General features: G+C 67.0%; 1 protein-coding gene across 1 annotated transcript; it reads right to left on the minus strand.

Moving 5' to 3' along the window:
- Window positions 1-439: 439 nt before the first annotated feature.
- LOC128627818 (translation initiation factor IF-2-like) lies at window positions 440-3,531 on the minus strand. The gene is made up of 4 exons (XM_053667640.1): window positions 3,406-3,531; window positions 1,557-1,873; window positions 937-1,173; window positions 440-575 (listed from the first exon to the last, which is right to left on the minus strand). The coding sequence occupies exons 1-4, from the start codon at window positions 3,529-3,531 to the stop codon at window positions 449-451; spliced, it is 807 nt and encodes a 268-aa protein (XP_053523615.1). The 3' UTR covers window positions 440-448.
- Between the last annotated feature and the right edge of the window lie 13,098 nt (window positions 3,532-16,629).

A 16,629-nucleotide genomic window follows, 5' to 3' on the forward strand; every position in this document is an offset into this window, starting at 1 on the left:
CTCAGGCGCCGACGCGGCCGGGCAGGGGGCTGCTGGGCGCTCGGCTGCAAGGGTCAGGGCTCCGCCGGCTCCGCCTGGCCCTGCGGCGCCGCCCAGACCCTCCCCCACCCTTCATGGCGGTGCTGGCCGACAGGGCCAGGTCGGGGGCCTTCCAGGTGGGCCCGGGGGCTTGGTAACTCTGTCCACAGGCCTGGGTGTGGGTGTGTGAATGTTCTTTTTCCAAAAGAGATTTAATTTAATTTTATTTATCCTTAGAGGGGAAGGAAGGGAGAAAGAGAGAGAAACATCAATGTGTGAGAGATACTTTCACTAGTTGCCTCTTTCACGCCCCCTACTGGGGACCTGGCTCACAACCCGGACAGGTGCCCTGACCGGGAATCAAACCGGCCACCCTTCAGTCTGCAGGCCGGCACTGAGCCACGTTAGCCGAGTCTGGGCGTGAAAGTCCTCAAACCTCCCCAGATGTGTGCAGCCTGGAGCCAGGCCCGAGGGGCAGGCAGGGCCCCACCTGGCCGGCGCGCCTGTGTCTGCGGGCATCTGTTGTGTCCATGCGGGCACCGCCGCGGCCGCCGCCCCTTTCCCAGGAGAGAGCAAACGCAGGGCAGGGCACAGTGAGTCACTCTGTGTCCTACACACTCCTTTCAAACCACTGTTACTCTCTGTTGGGGACGTCACTCGGCGTTAGCGGGACCACGCTCGCTTCACAACCGGGGGCCCTGGTGGCCTCGGAGGCCTCACCTGCTGGCACAACATCCCAGGCATGTGTCCTCCACGTGTCCCAGGGCAGCCCCCAGGGCCCACCTTGGCTGCCGGGGAGCTGCAGGCAGAGGGACAAAGTCGCTCTCCTGGGCCCTCGGCGGGGACGGGGAGTCAGAGTGTGGTCCTGGGTCCCCGGTGGCGGCGGCCCCGCCCAGCCGTGCCCTCTCCACCCCTCACCTGATCGCCGCCGAGGGCAGCTTCCCGGCGCGTGCCTGCTTAATCTGTCTGCTGGACCCGCCGCCCGGGTCCTCGCCGGGGTTATTGCATTTCACGCCGAGCGGCTCCATTTGCTGGGGCAGCGGCTCATTTTTCATTTTGCATCTGTGGTAACCAGACTTGAAAATGAAACGCAGTGCGATGCCCCACCGGGATGGAAGAGGGCCAGGCAGGCGCACCTGCGGGTCCGGAAAGCGCCTGTGGGGGCGGGGAGAAGGGGGGGCCGGGCCCCGAGGCTGGGCTGGCGTGGCCTCCAGCCGTGGTTTTCCCCGCTGCAAAGCAGGAGCGCAAGACCCGCCTCGAGGGCTCGGCAGCGCATAGTAGGCATTCGGTCAGGAGAGCCACGATTAGCGCCGTGCTGTGTTCAAACTACAACGCGGGCATTACGAGTCGTGAACCAGGGGAAGTGCTTTATGTTGGGGCTCCCTCAGAAAACATAAATATGGGCGAGAGCCATGAAATGGCCGGCTGGAGAGTGGCTGCCTCTCCGATATTCAATTACCCTTCCCTTTCTGCCTCCCCTCCCTCCCGCCCCTGCAATTGGATTATTGCCGGCCCACAATGCACTTGTGTCAACTCACCGGGGCCTCTCCTGAGGGCGCCCGCCTGCCTGGGAACCAGAGGAGCTGGGCTCACTGCGGGCCGCCCCCTCGGGGGCGGGGTGGTGCCCAGACCCTGGCAGACCCCCCTCCGGTGCTGAGGGTTCTGGGGCAGCCCTCTCCCTGTGGTTCTGTCCGAGGAGCAGAGGGCAGAGCGCGGGGCCGCGGGTCGCAGTGGGGCCCAGGGGGCAGGACCAGGACTCCAGCCCCAGCCCTGAGGTCTGTTTCCAAGACGGTCGGTTGTCATCGGCCTCCCTTGGGGCTCTCTGCCCCGGGGGCGCCTCGGGGGCACACGGGCCCTAAAAGGGCAGAAAATGAACAGGGGTTGAATCCCAGAGCAGATGGACGTGGACGCTGCCAGGGGCTCCGAGAAGGGGCCTCGGTGGCCAGGCGGGGGCTTCTGTGGGTAGGTGATGGGGGCAGTCTCGGGGCTGTCTGTGAGCCAGGGGACGGCGGGTGGTGAGGGGTGCCTGCCCTGGGCGGACAGGCGGACGGGGCCGCCCTGGGGCAGGGGAGGCGGAGCCTGCTGTGGTTCAGCCATTCCTACGGCTTCAACCCAGGCTCCTGGGGTGGGCCCTGCCCTCTGCTCCCGCTGCAAGTGGGACCTGGGTGCCGGGCCCAGTGTGCGGTTCCCACTGGGCACCCTGGGGCTTGGTTCTCACCAGGGACTGGGCATCGGAGTCGGTGACGAGGTTCCCTGGACGGGCCGCAGGCCCACCCCGCACAGTCCAGTGCCTGGACAGACCCTCTCCCAGTGGGCAGGGGCACCCGCCCTTTGCTGAGACCCTGTCTGTGCTCACGGGGCCCCTGTCCCCAGGAGCATTTACGAGTTTGCAGGTTCCTCGACAGGCGTGCCTCACGCCAGTCCGGCGAGGGCGCAGGTCCTGGGCGGCTCCCCCGGGCTGGTCCCAGGCCGACCTGGAGGCCCGGTGGCAGCGCCTGAGCCTGGGGGTCCTGCCGAGCCGGCCCGCAGAGGGGCCCGGCGTCTCTGGCCCTGAGGTCTGTGTCCTCCCCAGGTGGGACGCTCCCTCGTGCAGAGGGCAGAGGTCGGAGTTTATCCTGTTCCCGGTGGGCAAGTGCCCAGGAGGCTGGCCAGGCAGGGGTGGGCGGGTCTGCAGGGGAGCCGGGGATCCCCCTCACTGGTGGCCGTGTGTGGCCGGGGTGGGGGGCAGGTGGCCTTATACCAGAGGCCTGGCTGCCTCAGGGAAGGCAGGACACAGGCACCCACTACCTGGGTTCCCTCTCTGGGGGGGTGGGGTCTCTGCCACGACCCCGGGTTCCCGGCTGCGCACAGCTGGGGCGGGAGCTACTAGGCAGGTGCCTGCAGCTCCCGAGAGCTTGTCCTTCACCCCTAATTCGCCCCCAGAAACAGTCGCCAGCTGCACCCAGTCCTCCCAGCGGCCACCCGAGCCCTCGCTCCCACCGGCCGGTCCCGGCTTGGTGGGCACTGACCGGCCGGGCTCCAAGCTTCCAGGGTCAGACTCGGGGCACCGGCCGCTCGCTGTTCAAGGGCTGGGGGGTGTCTGGGGTCTGGCTCCAGGGGGCGTCCCACACCCGTGTTTGGCAGTATGAATTTCCTTCTCCTCAAAAAACAACTTTCAGCCCTGGCTGCTGTAGCTCAGTAGATTGAGTGCAGGCTGCAAACTGAAGTATCGCCTGTTCGATTCCCAGTCAGGGCACGTGCCTGGGTTGCAGGCCAGGTAGGGTGCGTGCAAGAGACAACCACACATCGATGTTTCTCTCCCACTCTTCCCCTCTCCCTTCTCCATCTCTCTAAAGATAAATGAAATCTTAAAAAAAAGTTTTTTTTCTGGAGGTGAAAGTCACATACCGTGAAGCTGACCAGTTGGAAGTGTGCAAGGCTGCGGCTCCGGTTTTGCGCGGCCAACACCTCCGGCTCCAGAACATCTTCACCCCTTTCCTCCCAGCCCCTGGCGACCACCATCCTGGGCGCCATTTGTCGGGATTCACCAGTCGGGCCTTTCACACCCAGCTGGTCTCACTCACAGGACGTGTGTGAGGTCCACCCGTGTTGTAGCGTGTGTCCGGGCCCGGGCCCTTTTCACTGCTGAAGAACGCCCTGCTGTGTGGACTGGCCGGCCCGTGGGACGGTGCTGCTGTGGCCTCAAGTGACCCCGGGCTCGCCAGTGTCCCAGCTACGATTCTTCAAGTGTGTGCGGGGTCCGGGGGTGACTCTATGTTCACTGTATTTGAGGAACCCGCAAACTCTCCTCGAGTTTCCTGCGTGGGAGAACATGCCTCGAGGAGCAGCTGCGGGCCGGCACCCCGCGCAGACTTAACCTCCGTGGGTTCTCACTGAGGTGGGGGCACCGAGGGGACTCCCACTTGAAGGACGAGAGCACACAGCTTCCCGGAGGTCAGGGGACCCGCCACGTGAGCAGCCAGGGTTCTGCCACCTGGACCCACGTTCTGACTCTGCCCATCCCAGGGGCCTCGGTTGGTCTCCGCCTCCCCCCAGAGGCCCCTGGCAGGGCTGCCCCCTTCTGCTCTGGCCCGTCTGCCTGGGTACAGCACTCCGCTGCCATCCTGGGTCCCGAGGACCAGCTCCTCGTGGGCAGTGACCGCCTTCCTTGTGCCCCCCCACAGACCATGTGCACAGCGGGCGCTTCAGAAATCACCAGGTTGGGGCTCTTAATGGGCTCCACCAGTTTTGGGCTGCCCGCAGGACGTGGCCACTGCCTGGGTAGACCCAAATGTCTCAGTGTTCGCCAGAGGGGCACCGAGCAGAGCCCGCCGTGGCGCCGTGCACAGGCTGTGGGTCGCTGGTCCACGGGGCCCCCTCTGACTTAGAGGAACGCAGTGTGTCTGGCCGGGAGGCCCGCAGCTCTGACCCCTCCCCTGGAAAAACGGATCACTCCCCTCTCTCTCCTGCGGCAGAGCAGATGTTAACTTTCCAATAAACGCAGGGAAAAAAACAGACGAGAGACATTTAGCAAACCATAGCTGAGCGGGCCAGAGTTATCACTCTGATTTCAACGGGGGCCGTAAAAGTTTATGAGCTATTAAATTGTCCTGAAGCTCCTTTAACGTACAAACTCGAGTGTCTGAGATTACCCATTAAGAAAAAGTGGGTTGCAGCGGGAGAACTTTTACTACTGACGTTCAGTGCTGTTCAATCAATAAAACTTTTAACTAGCCGCGCTGCCTTGGGCCGATTCCACGGGTCCCGCCGTGGACCGGCCGGCCGGTCGGCGGTCCTGGACGTGTCCCTGAGCATGGCCGTAGCTGGACTGCAGGTCTCCCCGCCAGGGCAGGTCACCACTGAGCCTTCCAGGACATTCTGCGTCCTGCCTGGTGCTCCGTGATCATGAGCTGGGAGATGGGGCCTGGAGACCAGCAATGTCACCAGGGTGCCCACCAAGGACTGAGACCCCCAGGCAGCCCTGCGGGGGTGGGCGTCCCAGGAACCAGGGAGAGGGAACCCCCCCCCCCCCCCCCCCCCGGTGAGGAGGATGGCGAGGAGCCGTGTTGCACCCGTGTTCTCCCAGCAGCTCTCAGGGTGGTGAAACCTCCCCTCGAAGACAGGAACCAGGGTCTGATGGGGGTCTGGGGGGCCCGGCTGTGGGCATGCAGCTCACCCATGGATGCCAGGCCAATGTCTCCGTACCCCTGCTGTGGGCGGGGCGCCGAGCCCCTGGGTGAGCCAGCGTGGACCTGGGGGACCCTCAGGCGTGGGGGTGCCCTCTTCTGGGGTCAACCTGCAGCTGGGGACCTGTGGGAAGGAGTCATTGAGGCATGGGCAGCTGTCTTGTGTCCCGCAGGGCTGACGGCTACCTGACCCTGTCCACCCGTGGGGCTGGGCAACCCGGCTGGAGGGGGTCCAAGGCTGGAGGTGCTGCCCCGCTGGACAGAGGGGGTGGGCGGGGGAAGCTGGGACTGAGGAGTTAGTGCTAAGAGGATCTGAACTCGGGGCTCTGGGGGCGTCCTGGCTGGGTCCCGTCACCTGCTTGCCCTCAGTGTTCTTGCCGGCGGGGTGGGTGAGGGGGCGAGGGGGCCTCACACCCCCCTGGCACTTTACTCATAGTTGGCGACTTCGCCGGAAAAAAGGAGATTCTCAGGAAAGAGGAGATGTGGGGAAGGACAGCGAGAGGAATGGGCTCGGCTGCACCTCCTGCCTGGGGCTGAGGCCGCGAGTGCCGTGGACAGTGGCCCCACAGCCCGGCAGCCTGGGCGTGGCAGGGAGGTGAGGCCCACCCACCGTGGCCAGACCAGGGCCACAGAGTCCAGGGGTCCTGCTGGCTCCAGGGGACCGCTCGTGGCCGCAGCTGCATTTGCCGGGGCAGGTGGCTGCTTGTCTACTCCACCAGGGCTGGCGGGGTTGTGCAAGGGTGGGGGAGCTCCCCCCCACCCCCCGAGGTGCAGGCCAGTGCTGTGCTCCTGGGCCGTGGGGCTTCCCTGCGTCCCAGGGCCGGGCTGGCGGTGATGCACCATGGACGTTCTGGGAGGAGAGTGGCGCCTTGGCCACTGCAGCACCCGAGGTCCCGTCCTGCTTCACCTGTCCTGCCACAAGGGACGGGGCATGGGGTCTGGGCACACCTGGCCTGTCCACCCTGACTCGCTGCCTCTGTCCTCCTCAAACCGCGGGCGCTCAGGGGGCTGGGAGGCCTACCCCCACACCCCCGAGTCCATCTGGAGGGCTGGCGCCGGAGCCGGCCGCTTGCGACAGACCGGTTGGGCAATCCCGCCGGCTCGGCTCTGCAGGGAGCTCGGTCTCCCCCCGGCAGCGCCTGCCGGGCGCGGGCACGTTCCCATCAGTGTTTATGTGGTTGGCTCGAGTCTCTCTGGAGCCTGCGCCTGTCCCCGGCGGGGGTCCCAGGGAGACAGTCCTCCCAGGCCCCAGCCACGGCGGTGCCTCCGTGGGGGAAGAGGCCCCGGGTCGGGAGCTTCCGGGGGAGGCCCTGGCGGGAGGGGCTCTTCACATGGGGTTTGGGGGTGGTGTCTGGGCGCAGAGCGGGCAGGAGAGCCAGGCCTGCGGTTCGGGAGTGTGCTCGCCAGACCCCAATTAGCCTGGTATGCGGAGGCCGGTGGCCTTCCTGCCTCCTGGTGACGGGGCCCAGGGCCTGCGCCTGCCCGCCCCTCCCGTGGGACCTGCCTCTGACCCCTGCAGTCCCACGACCAGGATGCTTCAGGGGTCAGAGGGCTCTCAGCCTCCCTCTGTCAGCCGGGTCCGGAACGAGGGGGGCCTAGGAAGGAGGGGAGCAGGGGCGGTGCCACGGACGGCTTCACGGCGGACGAGCCAGGCAGCAGGTCCCCCGTGACGTCTGGGTCCTTTTCCGTCCCCGCAGCCCGTGCCCTCGGCGAAGCGGTGACGTGCGGGAGCCCGGTCCACACAGTGGTCGGTTTGCAGGGAAAAGCGCCTGGTGATGCCCTTGCCGGCCACTTTCACCCTGGTCAGCGGTGGAGCTGGACACCCCGAGGCCCCTGGGGAGAGGGTGGGGGCAGGGGTGGCCTTGATTCTGGGGGTTGAGTTGGGACAGGGGAGAAGGCGCTGGCTGGCTGGGGACACGTGATGGTGGGAACGTCTCTGCCGGGGCCGTGGGACGCCAAGGAGGGCCTGTGGGCAGGGGACTGGGGTGGGCGGCGTCAGGAGGGAGTCCCCGCTGGCAAGAGCGAGTGAGGGACTCGGGCTCGGCCCGTGGAGCCGCCCCCCACCTTGGACACTGCAGCCCTGAGATCTGAGGGACAGGTGGGACAGGGAGAGGGTCGGGTGGCCCCGGGCTTCCAGAAGCGGCTCCTGGAACCCCAGATCCGTGGGATCTTTGCAGGGTCCCCGAAGAAAGGGCTCTGGCGCGAAGGGGTCCGGGAACCCCGGTCCGGTCACACGGCGTCTCGCCTTGAGCGGGCTGGGCTCATGACCCCAAGGCCGAGGGAGCCTGCTCCCCAGACTCCGACCTGTGGGGACCCCAGCGGGTCAGAGCCCAGCGGGCCCCTTGGGCAACGCTGACGATGCCACCTGTGCAAGCAGAGCAGGGAGGGACGGTCCCAGGGCCACGGGGGTGGGACCCTCATGTCCCTTCCTGAGTCCCTTGGACACACGTACCTGGTCGAACCCTCACGGCGCCCGTGGGGCCAGGGCTGCAGGGCGCAGAGAGGACGCTGAGGCTTGGGGACGTGTGGCCTCCCCATGGCATCTCGGGATGTCCCAGGCCGGGGCTGTCGGGGGGGCAAGGCCTTACCCCTTCCCTCCCTCGGTGGGACAGTGCTTGGTGCCTTTGTCACTCTCCTGGGACTGGAGGGCATACCAGGTGTCAGCAGGCCTCCCCAGGCCAGGGCCGGCGCTGGCCACTGGGGAGGCTGTCCCAGCTGTGCTCCTTCCTCCAGCCCCAGGGCTGCAGGCCTAGGGGCAGCTCAGACCTGTCATCCGCCCGCCTCCCCGTCCCCGGCCTCTGCCATTTGCCACCTTCTGCTCTCCCGGGCGGGGCTGTTGGCCCAGAAACTGTCGAGCCTCCGCTGTCCCCGGGCACTTCACAAAGTGGGTTCCCTCCGCCTGCGGTTTCTGAGTGGGTTTGGCTCGCAGGCACGAGAGGCACAGCCCTGCCGGGAGCCCCCTCCAGCAGCGGGGAGCCCGAGGGGTGGACGGCCTGGCAGGCCTGCCATTGGCTGCTGGCCGCTGCCCGCTCTCGTCCCTGCCATTCCTCCTGCCACCCATGTCCCAGATGGGCCTCCCGGCCGGGGCGTGTGTGTGGCCACAGCGGGGCAGGAGCCTGTGCCCGGCCTCCCGGGGCCGCCCTGGGGGATCGGGCAGCAGTTCAGGGAACCGGCCTCCGGGCCGCCCGGCTCCCCAGTGGCACAGAGGCCGTGTTTGTGTCACCTGGAGGGCGGCAGCCGTGGGGACAAGCCTTATCCAAGCAGGCTGACTGGGGACCCCAGGGCAGCCAGGAGGGCTGTAGCGAGGGGCCCGGGGAACAGGGGACCTGGAGGGACGCCCCTCACCTGGGTGTCTGTCTCCTCCGGCCTCACAGGTCCGTTCCTTCGCTCAGCAGGCGCCCACTGAGCGCCTACTGTGCGCCTGGCCTGCCCGCCGTGACGCTGGGCCCCCTGCAGGGTCCCCCCTGCCCTCCCGCCCCCCAGGCCAGGCCCTGGCTGCTGCCCGTGCCCAGGGAGCCAGCCTGAGCAGGGCGCTGTGCCTCTGGGGCCCGGCCCTGAGCCGGGCAGGGCTGAGCGCTGGGAGGAGGTGAGGAGAGGTGGGGAGGGGTGGTTGCAGAAGGAGGCAGGGACCTGCTTCCCTGTTGCATGGGGTCTGGTTCCATCTTCACTGCCAGCCTGAGGGGCAGATGGAGTCGTCCGTCTTATCGATGAGAAACGAAGCCCCCAGGGCGGCAGGCTGGGTGGTGGCTGAGCGGGCCACGGGGCCAGGAGTTATGATAGAGGCCAGGCCAGGACGCCTGCACCGCACCGCAACCTGCACGCGCCTGTCCCCAGTTCCAGGGCGGGGGGGTCCCTCAGGAGCCCCCGTGCGATCGGCTCAGCCTCCTCGCCGGCTCCCCCCGGGTCCTACAGGCGTCTGGCCTTCGGGGCCAGCTCTCCTCGCCCCACCGCCCTTCCTCTCTCCCTGGGGAGGGACCCTTCCCCCACGGTGGGCAGCCCTAACCTGGGTCCTCCAGCTGGGCTCCAAGGGGAGCGCTGGGGCGTGCGGGGCACCCACACCTGGGTGCCCCGTGTGTTCGAGACAGACCCCGTCACACACACAAACACACCCACAGGCGTTCGCACGCCCAGGCTCCTAGCGGAGGCGTGTGTGTACAAGCCCCCGGGCCCCACGTGCACACCTGGGGAGCCCACATCTGGGCGGGCCGTGGGGTCCTGGGCACCGGCTCACAGAGCGGCCGCCACCGCGAGGGCCCCGGGGTGGGGGTTAGCCCGACGCCACCGCACGGCCCGCCCGGCTTGTGCAATTCCCGCGTTTGCCTCACAGCCTCCTCTGCAGCCAGAGGCTTTCAAAACACTTCAGGCTTGTTTACCGGGCGGCGCAAGAACGTCTTGTCTCCTCTCCAGCTCAGCCTTCCAGAGGCAGCAGAACGTGCCCGCCTGCACACAGGGCCAGCTCTGTGCCGTGCCCACCGCAGCCCTGGCTTCTTAAAGGGCCCACTGGGCTCACGCTGGGGGCAGGACAGCGCGGGCTCAAACGGAGGCTGGCTGGCCAGCTGGCCAGCCCAGGGCTGCCGGTGCCCAGCACGGGGTCCCCTGTGCCATGAAGTGTTACCAGGTTGGCAATTGGAAGCCAGCTCAGGGGGCCCTGGACAGGCCACCGAGCTCGCTGCTGCCAGAGCGGGCCCCAGACCAGGGAGGGACCCGCTGTCGGGCACCACCTGGTCCGCTGCTCTGCAACCCGGGGCTGCAGCCACAGGGACTGTGGGGCGTCCTTTTCTATTCCTGTCTTTCTAAGGCCCGGGCCTCTGAAAGGGTGCCCACCTGGCGGCCACTGGCTGTCCCCACCTCCCCCCCACCCCGTTATGTGAGCCCCACTGTCCCCAGGATCAGCACAGGGCCGACTCCATGGAGGGCTGCAGGCAGGTGGTGTGCCCCCAAGGGGACAGCCACCTAAATCTGGGGGCTGGGGGGTTCAGGCTTGAGAGGGAGCCTCTCCTCCTGCCCGAGGGGCCCCCGCCCACCCCTCCAGCTTTCGGCCTTTACAACAACTGCCCTTCAACCCCCAGAACCCCCAACCAGCAAGCTGTGGAGAGACCCCTCGGACCTGTCCCCTTCACCCCTCTTTTCTCCTGAAGCTGCTCCCCCAGGCCCTGCTGTCCCCGGAGCGTGAGGCCCACGGGGACATCAGCCTGGTTGGTGGGTGCAGCTCCACAGCGTGAGACCTGAAGCAAATGAGGGTAGAGGCCATCTCACTCCCCTGAGGCCCAGGGACACACACAGGGAAGGAAGGCAGATGGGCGACAGAAAGGCAAAGCCAACCCCACAGGGTGGGGCGCATGGGGAAGGCAAGCGGAGCGACCCTGCGGTGGGTCCCCATGCGGTGCCGAGCTGCCTGGCAGCCAGGGCAAAAAGGGAAATAGGACCAAACAGGACTCTCCCTTTCCAGGAGAGTCTCCTACCCCGTTATTTATTGGAAGGCCCTTAAATCCAGCCCTGGAGGAGCAGGTGGTCCGAGGGAAGTGCTGCCCACGCTCCTCCTGGGGCTCTGGCTGGGAACAGCTGCGAGAGGCGCCTGCAGGAACCCAGGGGCGACGCCGTAGCCTGAGGACCGTGGTGGAACACCAGGCCAGCGGAGGATGGGGATGGGACACAGGCTTGAGGCAGAGGGTGCTTGGGGCCCCAGTCCTCAGGGGCTGGTGTGTCCAGGCTCCGCAGTCGTGAGGGGCCGTTGTGTGAGTTCAGAGCCGTTACCGTGGGTCCTATTCAGCTGGAATTGCCGCAGGCTGCTGGCTCTCTGAGGCCCTGGGCAGACGGGCCACAGCCTGGCCCCCCGTTCACTGCAAGGCCTCGGATGACGGCCACCCCGCTGGGCCCCTGGGTCCCTTCCCATGGGCCCGACACCACCCTCATCCGAGGGTTGGAGCAGGCTTGACTCTGACAGGGCCCGACCAGGCCCTTCCGGAGCACCCCGGTGCTGGTGCGAAGGGCTCTCAGACGCTGTCCTCACTGGACAAGAGGCTGGGCTTTGTCTCCTTGGAGGTGCCCTGTCTGGGCTGCCAGGTGCCAGCAGCTCCTGCTCCGGGGCCTTGGGGGCAGTTCCCCCCACCCCCGCCACTGCCAGGCCCAATGGTTCAGTTTTGCCGGCTCCCTGCACCCGTGCCAGAGCCTCCCCTCTCACCACCCCCACCATCTTTTCTCTTTTAAAGACCTCCGTGTGGTTTCTCACTGGGAGAGGAAATGGCCGAGAACGTGCCAGGCCGCTGTGGGGTGGCCCCAGGGCACGCCCACCCGCTCTCTCCGTTGTCTCTTGGGTCTGGGGCAGCGCCCTGGCTCCCTGGCTGCAGCCAGGCCTGGTTGGGGGGGGGGCATGGAAGACCCAGGCACAGAGGCCAGGGCCTGCTCGCTCCTCCGAGCCAGCCCGTGTCTGGGACGTGGCTGTGCTGGGGTCAGCGCCCTGTCCCTGAGCGCCTGTCTGGGGGGCAGCTGCAGGGGCCCCGATCCCGTGGACTTGGTGCTGGGGGGGTCGAGGGAACCGATGTGGCCTCCTTCTGTTGGAAACTGGGGCCTGGCTGCCCCCGGGGCCGGTCCCTGGCCGGGGCGGCGGCCGTGTGAGACGCACTGTGCTTGCCTGCCTGTGCCCGAGGGCTCAAGTCGGACGGGCCTGTGCAGGCCCGGGAAGGGACCTCCTCCCCGTGCCTCGGTTTCCTCACTGGAGGCGGGAAGGGTGGCGCCCAACACTTCCAGTAGGGAGTCGTGGGTGACCACCCCTGGCATTCCTGGTGGTGAGAGGAGGGGCCCCTTGCTGGGCAGTGGGGAGATGGAGGAGCGAGGCCAGTCTGGCAGGGCAGCCTCTCCCGGTTTGGACTCTGGGGCCAGCCTGGCAGGAGCACAGGTGGGCTGGCTGGCTTCGTGCCTGGCCGCAGGCGGGCCCCGAATGGGGTAACAATATGTCTGCGCCAGGCCACCCCCACACGCAGGGATCCCTGCTGGCGCTGCTCCTGTCCCCTCTCACGGCCAGGTGGCACGGGCCTCTCGCTCCTGAGCTGGCCAGACACCGTCCCCTGGGCCTGTTCCAGGGCAGGGCCCTGGCAGAGACCGAGCTGCAGTTGGGGCCAAAGGGTCCCTTTGGGGCTTGGGGAAAATGGGAAACAGGACCCTTTGCCTCCCCAGCCACGTGCTGCCCGGGAGGGCAGTGCCGGCCCTGGGGGCCGCCCGGACCAGGGCTGCCTGTTCAGGACCGGGGCTCCGGCCCCTCTGGTCCGGGCGGCCTGGGCCAATGTGCGGGGGCACTGGTCGCAGAGGGTCCGTGCTTTGCTCCGGAACACGAACCCCTCGCCCTCCTCGGCTCTGCCCTTCCGCCAGCCCTTCCCCTCGCGGCGGCCGGTGGGATCTTTCTAGAACACAGATCGGACCGTGTCCCTCCGGAGCTGCCCACCCCTCTGCGCCGTGGCCGAAACCCCTCCCTGCAAGACCCACGCTGACCGGGGGCCCCTCTCCGTCCTGCACACTGCGCGCCGTCTTCCACGTCCAGCTCTGGTGCCCCCTCCCCCGTGCCACGGGGTCCTGCCTTCTCTCGCCTCTCCCAGCTTTACCTCTGCACAGGGCGTCTGGGTGCCAGGCTGGGCCGTCGGGCCCGGCGTGAGCTCACGCAACCAGTGTTTTCCGGTCCCCACGGGCTGTGGCTCTGCAGACCCTGTGCCCCGGGTAGTCCGAGCCAAAGGTGGAGGCAGAGGTCAGGCAGCTCAGGCTAAAGGTCAGGGGGCTCTCTGGGCGCAGCACCTCCCGGGGGCCTGAGGCGTGGCCTTGTCCTGCCCCTTCTGGGCCCCAGTTTCTGGGGGCTGGAGGGAGTGAAGCAGGGTGCTGGGGGTTAAACGGGCCCTGGCTCCCCACAAACCCTCCCTAGCCCTCTCCCCTGGTCCCAGACCCCCCCAAAACCCTCTGCACCTCCCCAGAGGGCTGCAGACAGGAACACTCCGGGGCCGGCTTTACACACGGCCTGGTCCGCTGTGGCTTCTTGGTCCCCCCCCTGCTCCGAGGGCCGGGGCTCCTAACTCTCTGTCATGGAGGAGGAGCCGGGCTACCCCTCCACTGCTGAGGCCTCAGGTGGCCCTGTCCCTTCGTGGGGCGTTCCAGGCCGCTGAGGCTTTGGGCCCTCGGTGACAGTCACTCTCCTGCAGGGTGGGCCCCAGCCTCCCAGGGCCTGGGACCGAGAGTGTCTGTTTACCCTGTGCCTGTGGCGCTGTCCCGGCCGCCGGTCCGGGAGAGCCCGGCGCCCGCGCTGTAATTTTCCTCTCTGAGGCTTCGCCTCCTTTCCCACCCCTGGTCCCTGCCCCCCTCGCCCCCCCTTCGTCCTCACTGGGAACTGGGGAGTCAGTCAGGGTTTGGGCTGGGGTAGGGGTGTGGCCAGGATGGACAGGGTGGCAGACCCTGGGTCGGCTGGGCCCCACATTCCTGGGCTGCACAACCCCCTCAAGCTGGCCCGCCGGACCGGGGGCCCGGCCTCAGACTGGGCGGCCGTGTTGGCCTGGGAGGCAGTGTGTTCCCCAGGAGGCCCTGGCCGGTGTGGGCAGAGGTGTCAGGGTGGGGTGCCGGGCGTTGGAGGGTGTCCGCTCCCTCCGCCAGCAGAGGCGGCTGCGGGCTGTGCAGTTTCCCTGTCACCGAGTCACCATGTCACTGTGAGGGGGACCAATGGGTTGGTGGGATACTAGGAGTGGCCAGCCTGCGGGGGGACGGGTCTGGGAGCAGGGCCCGGAGCCCCCGCCTCTGTGGCCGCCTTCCTGTGCAGCCCCTGGGGCTGATCCAGCAAGCGCAGGGGCCCCCACTGGACAGGCAGGTACACCGAGGCCCAGGCCCGGAGCCACAGGAGAGCAGGCTGGGTCGCAGCCACCCCGACCTTGCCCAGACTGGACTGCGGGCAGCTAGGGTTGCCTCTGGGGATGAAACCTCTGAGGGTGCGTGGGCCACACTGGCAGTCCCCTCCCACCCTGGGCCCCTGAGTCCCAGGTGTGTGGGGTCCCCGGGAGCCACTGCCCCCGGTGTGTTTCGTCCTGAGCATGTTTCTCTGAGGTTTCTTGCCGGGTGTGAAGAGGGCGGGGCATCTCCTGGGCCGGGTTCTGATTTGTCCACACACAGCTCCTCAGGGGGTCTTGTCCCCATCTGACGTGAAGGGGGTCCCTGAGCCTTTCATCTAGGGCACAGGAAGCCGTGAACTCTGCAAGAAGAACGTTGGCAGCCCGGCCCCAAGCTGTTGCCCTCGAAGCCACCCTCTGGGCTCACGTGGCCTCAGGCTGCATTCGTGTGGGGCCTCGCCCCACCAGAACGGAGGTGGGGGCCTGGGAGAGGGGGAGCCCGGGGCTGGGGGGCCAGGCCTGGCTTCCTGGTGGCCGGGTCCCTCGTGGGAGCGACATGCAGGGCCTGTTTCCTCATCTATTGAGGGGTGTTTGTGAGGAATCGACCTGGGCTCTGTGAGAGCCCACTGGGTTGTGCGCCCTTTGTGCTGTGGTTCACTCCTCAGTGGTTTGTGCAGCCTGCCACCCGGCCCCTGGGGCTCCTGGGTCACCCGCCAGTCGGCCACACATCCCTTCCTTCCTTCCTTCCTTCCTTTTTTAAAAGAGATTTTATTTATTTATTTTTAGAGAGAGGGGAAGGGAGGGAGAAAGAGAGGGAGAGAAACATCCATGTGTGGTTGCCTCTCACACGCCCCCTACTGGGGACCTGGCCCACAACCCAGGCCTGTGCCCTGACTGGGAGTCAAACCTGCAACCCCTTGGTGTGCAGGCTGGCACTCAATCCACTGAGCCACACCAGTCAGGGCATGTCCCCTCTTTCCTCTCCATGCAGAGGGACCTGGCCAGTCTGCTGGGCTAATGCGTGTGTCCCCGAGCAGGGAGGGCAGCCGCCCGTCCACCCATCCACTCTGGTGCTCTCCAGGCCCCGGCCATCTCCAGAGGCTGGCTCCGACACACACTGGGGTCGGGCCATTGTCCCTCCCCTCGAGGTCTGCCTCTGACCAGCTTCCACACTCGGTGGGGGTGGGCTCGTGTTTGCCCGTCTTGGGGGCGGCCCAGAAATCGTCCCGAGGAGCACTTCAAGGCACGGGCGGCCCCGTTTGTGCCTCTCATTGCGGAGAAGGGTTTGCGGCCTCTCTCTCCGCAGGCAGAGCAGCTGGGGCGTGGCAGGCAGGAGGGCCGCTCGCCGTCCTGGCAGGACACTGGGGCTCCCTCCGAGGGGCACCGTCAGTGGACCTTCCCGGGCTGGGAAGGTCATACCCACGCCCCGGGGTGTGAGTGGATGCTGCCCAGGCTGTGTTCTGGAACCTTCCCCCCAGCAGCACCGATGGCGGCAGGCTCGCAGTCTTCCCGCGGCAAATAGATAAATGGTTCAGAGTCGCGGCCCCGGGGAGGCGGCACAGATTGTGTTTGTGTACTGGGCGGAAGAGCTTTCTCTAAATTTAATTATAATTTAAGTGTAAAATATGCCTCTTCGATGCGAGTTTCGCGCCTGGTGCATAATTACCTCGCCACTCTCTCCCCAACCCCCGCTCCCCGACGAGGCCTCCGTGAGCTGCGAGTGATTAATTCATAGGCTGTTAATAGGCTAAAATAATGTTCAGGCCATTTTGCCCGACGTAGCTTTTAGGGAGGGATTGAGATAAGGATTTACAGGCCTGTTTTATCTCAGTGGAGGGTCACCCATCTGTCCCTCCCACGCCCGGGCGGCAAGGCCAGGCCCGCCACACCCGCCTTCACTCGTTCTGGGAAGAGCTGGCTCTGGGATCGGCCCCAGAGACACTGGACAGCACGTGGGGGTCCCTGGCCGGCTGGGAGGATGGAAGCCGGCCCACAGGCTCCTCACGGACCGAGTGAGGGCAGGATTCATAGGCCACTCGGCGGGCGTGGTTCTGAGGCCGGTGGCAGGAGGCGCCGCGCTGCCCGCCCTCAGTCTGGGGCCGGGACCGATGCCAGGGACACTGATGGTGGCACCCGGGGGAGCCCACTGCCTGGGCAGTCAAGTCCCTGAGTTCATGGCTCAGCTGTGGCGGGGAGAGAATGGTCACCGTCTCTCAGGAAATCCACGCAGGGTCGTGCAGGCCGGCCCCCTGACGCGTGGGCTGGAGCCTGCGGGCTCTTTCTTCCCCAGGGCAGGATTCGGTCGGCCAGGCACCTCGGGCTGGGCTGGGAAGCCAGGACGAGGGACAGGGGTGCAGGAGGGGCGATGACAGAGCGGGTGGCACAGGGACCGCGCAGGGACGGAGGGACCTGCTTAGTATTGCCCATGCCTGTGTCCTGCGGGGCCCCTAGGTGTGCGGGCCCCCAGGCCCAGGGCCAGAGGTGGGGCCTGGGCTTTGGGATGGGCCAGAGCTGGGCTGGATGCCAGCTTTGCCTCTCACGGTGGTGGCGACTTTGGGACTCCCAGGAAACCCCACGTGCTGGGCCTGGGGCGG

The sequence above is a fragment of the Artibeus jamaicensis genome, unplaced genomic scaffold (assembly GCF_021234435.1).
Source record: "Artibeus jamaicensis isolate MK-2021 breed Jamaican fruit bat unplaced genomic scaffold, CSHL_Jam_final contig_471, whole genome shotgun sequence".
NCBI classification, from domain to species: Eukaryota; Metazoa; Chordata; class Mammalia; order Chiroptera; family Phyllostomidae; genus Artibeus; species Artibeus jamaicensis.

What these genes read in the sequence shown, in the direction of transcription:
- LOC128627818 (XM_053667640.1), bottom strand. Translation starts at nt 3,531, where the DNA reads ATGGCGCCCAGGATGGTGGTCGCCAGGGGCTGGGAGGAAAGGGGTGAA. An exon ending in TCCAACTGGTCAGCTTCACG is followed by an intron (nt 1,874 to 3,405) that starts GTATGTGACTTT and finishes CTGCCCTTTTAG; the next exon opens with GGCCCGTGTGCCCCCGAGGC. An exon ending in CTGCCCTCGGCGGCGATCAG is followed by an intron (nt 576 to 936) that starts GTGAGGGGTGGA and finishes CTCCTGGGAAAG; the next exon opens with GGGCGGCGGCCGCGGCGGTG.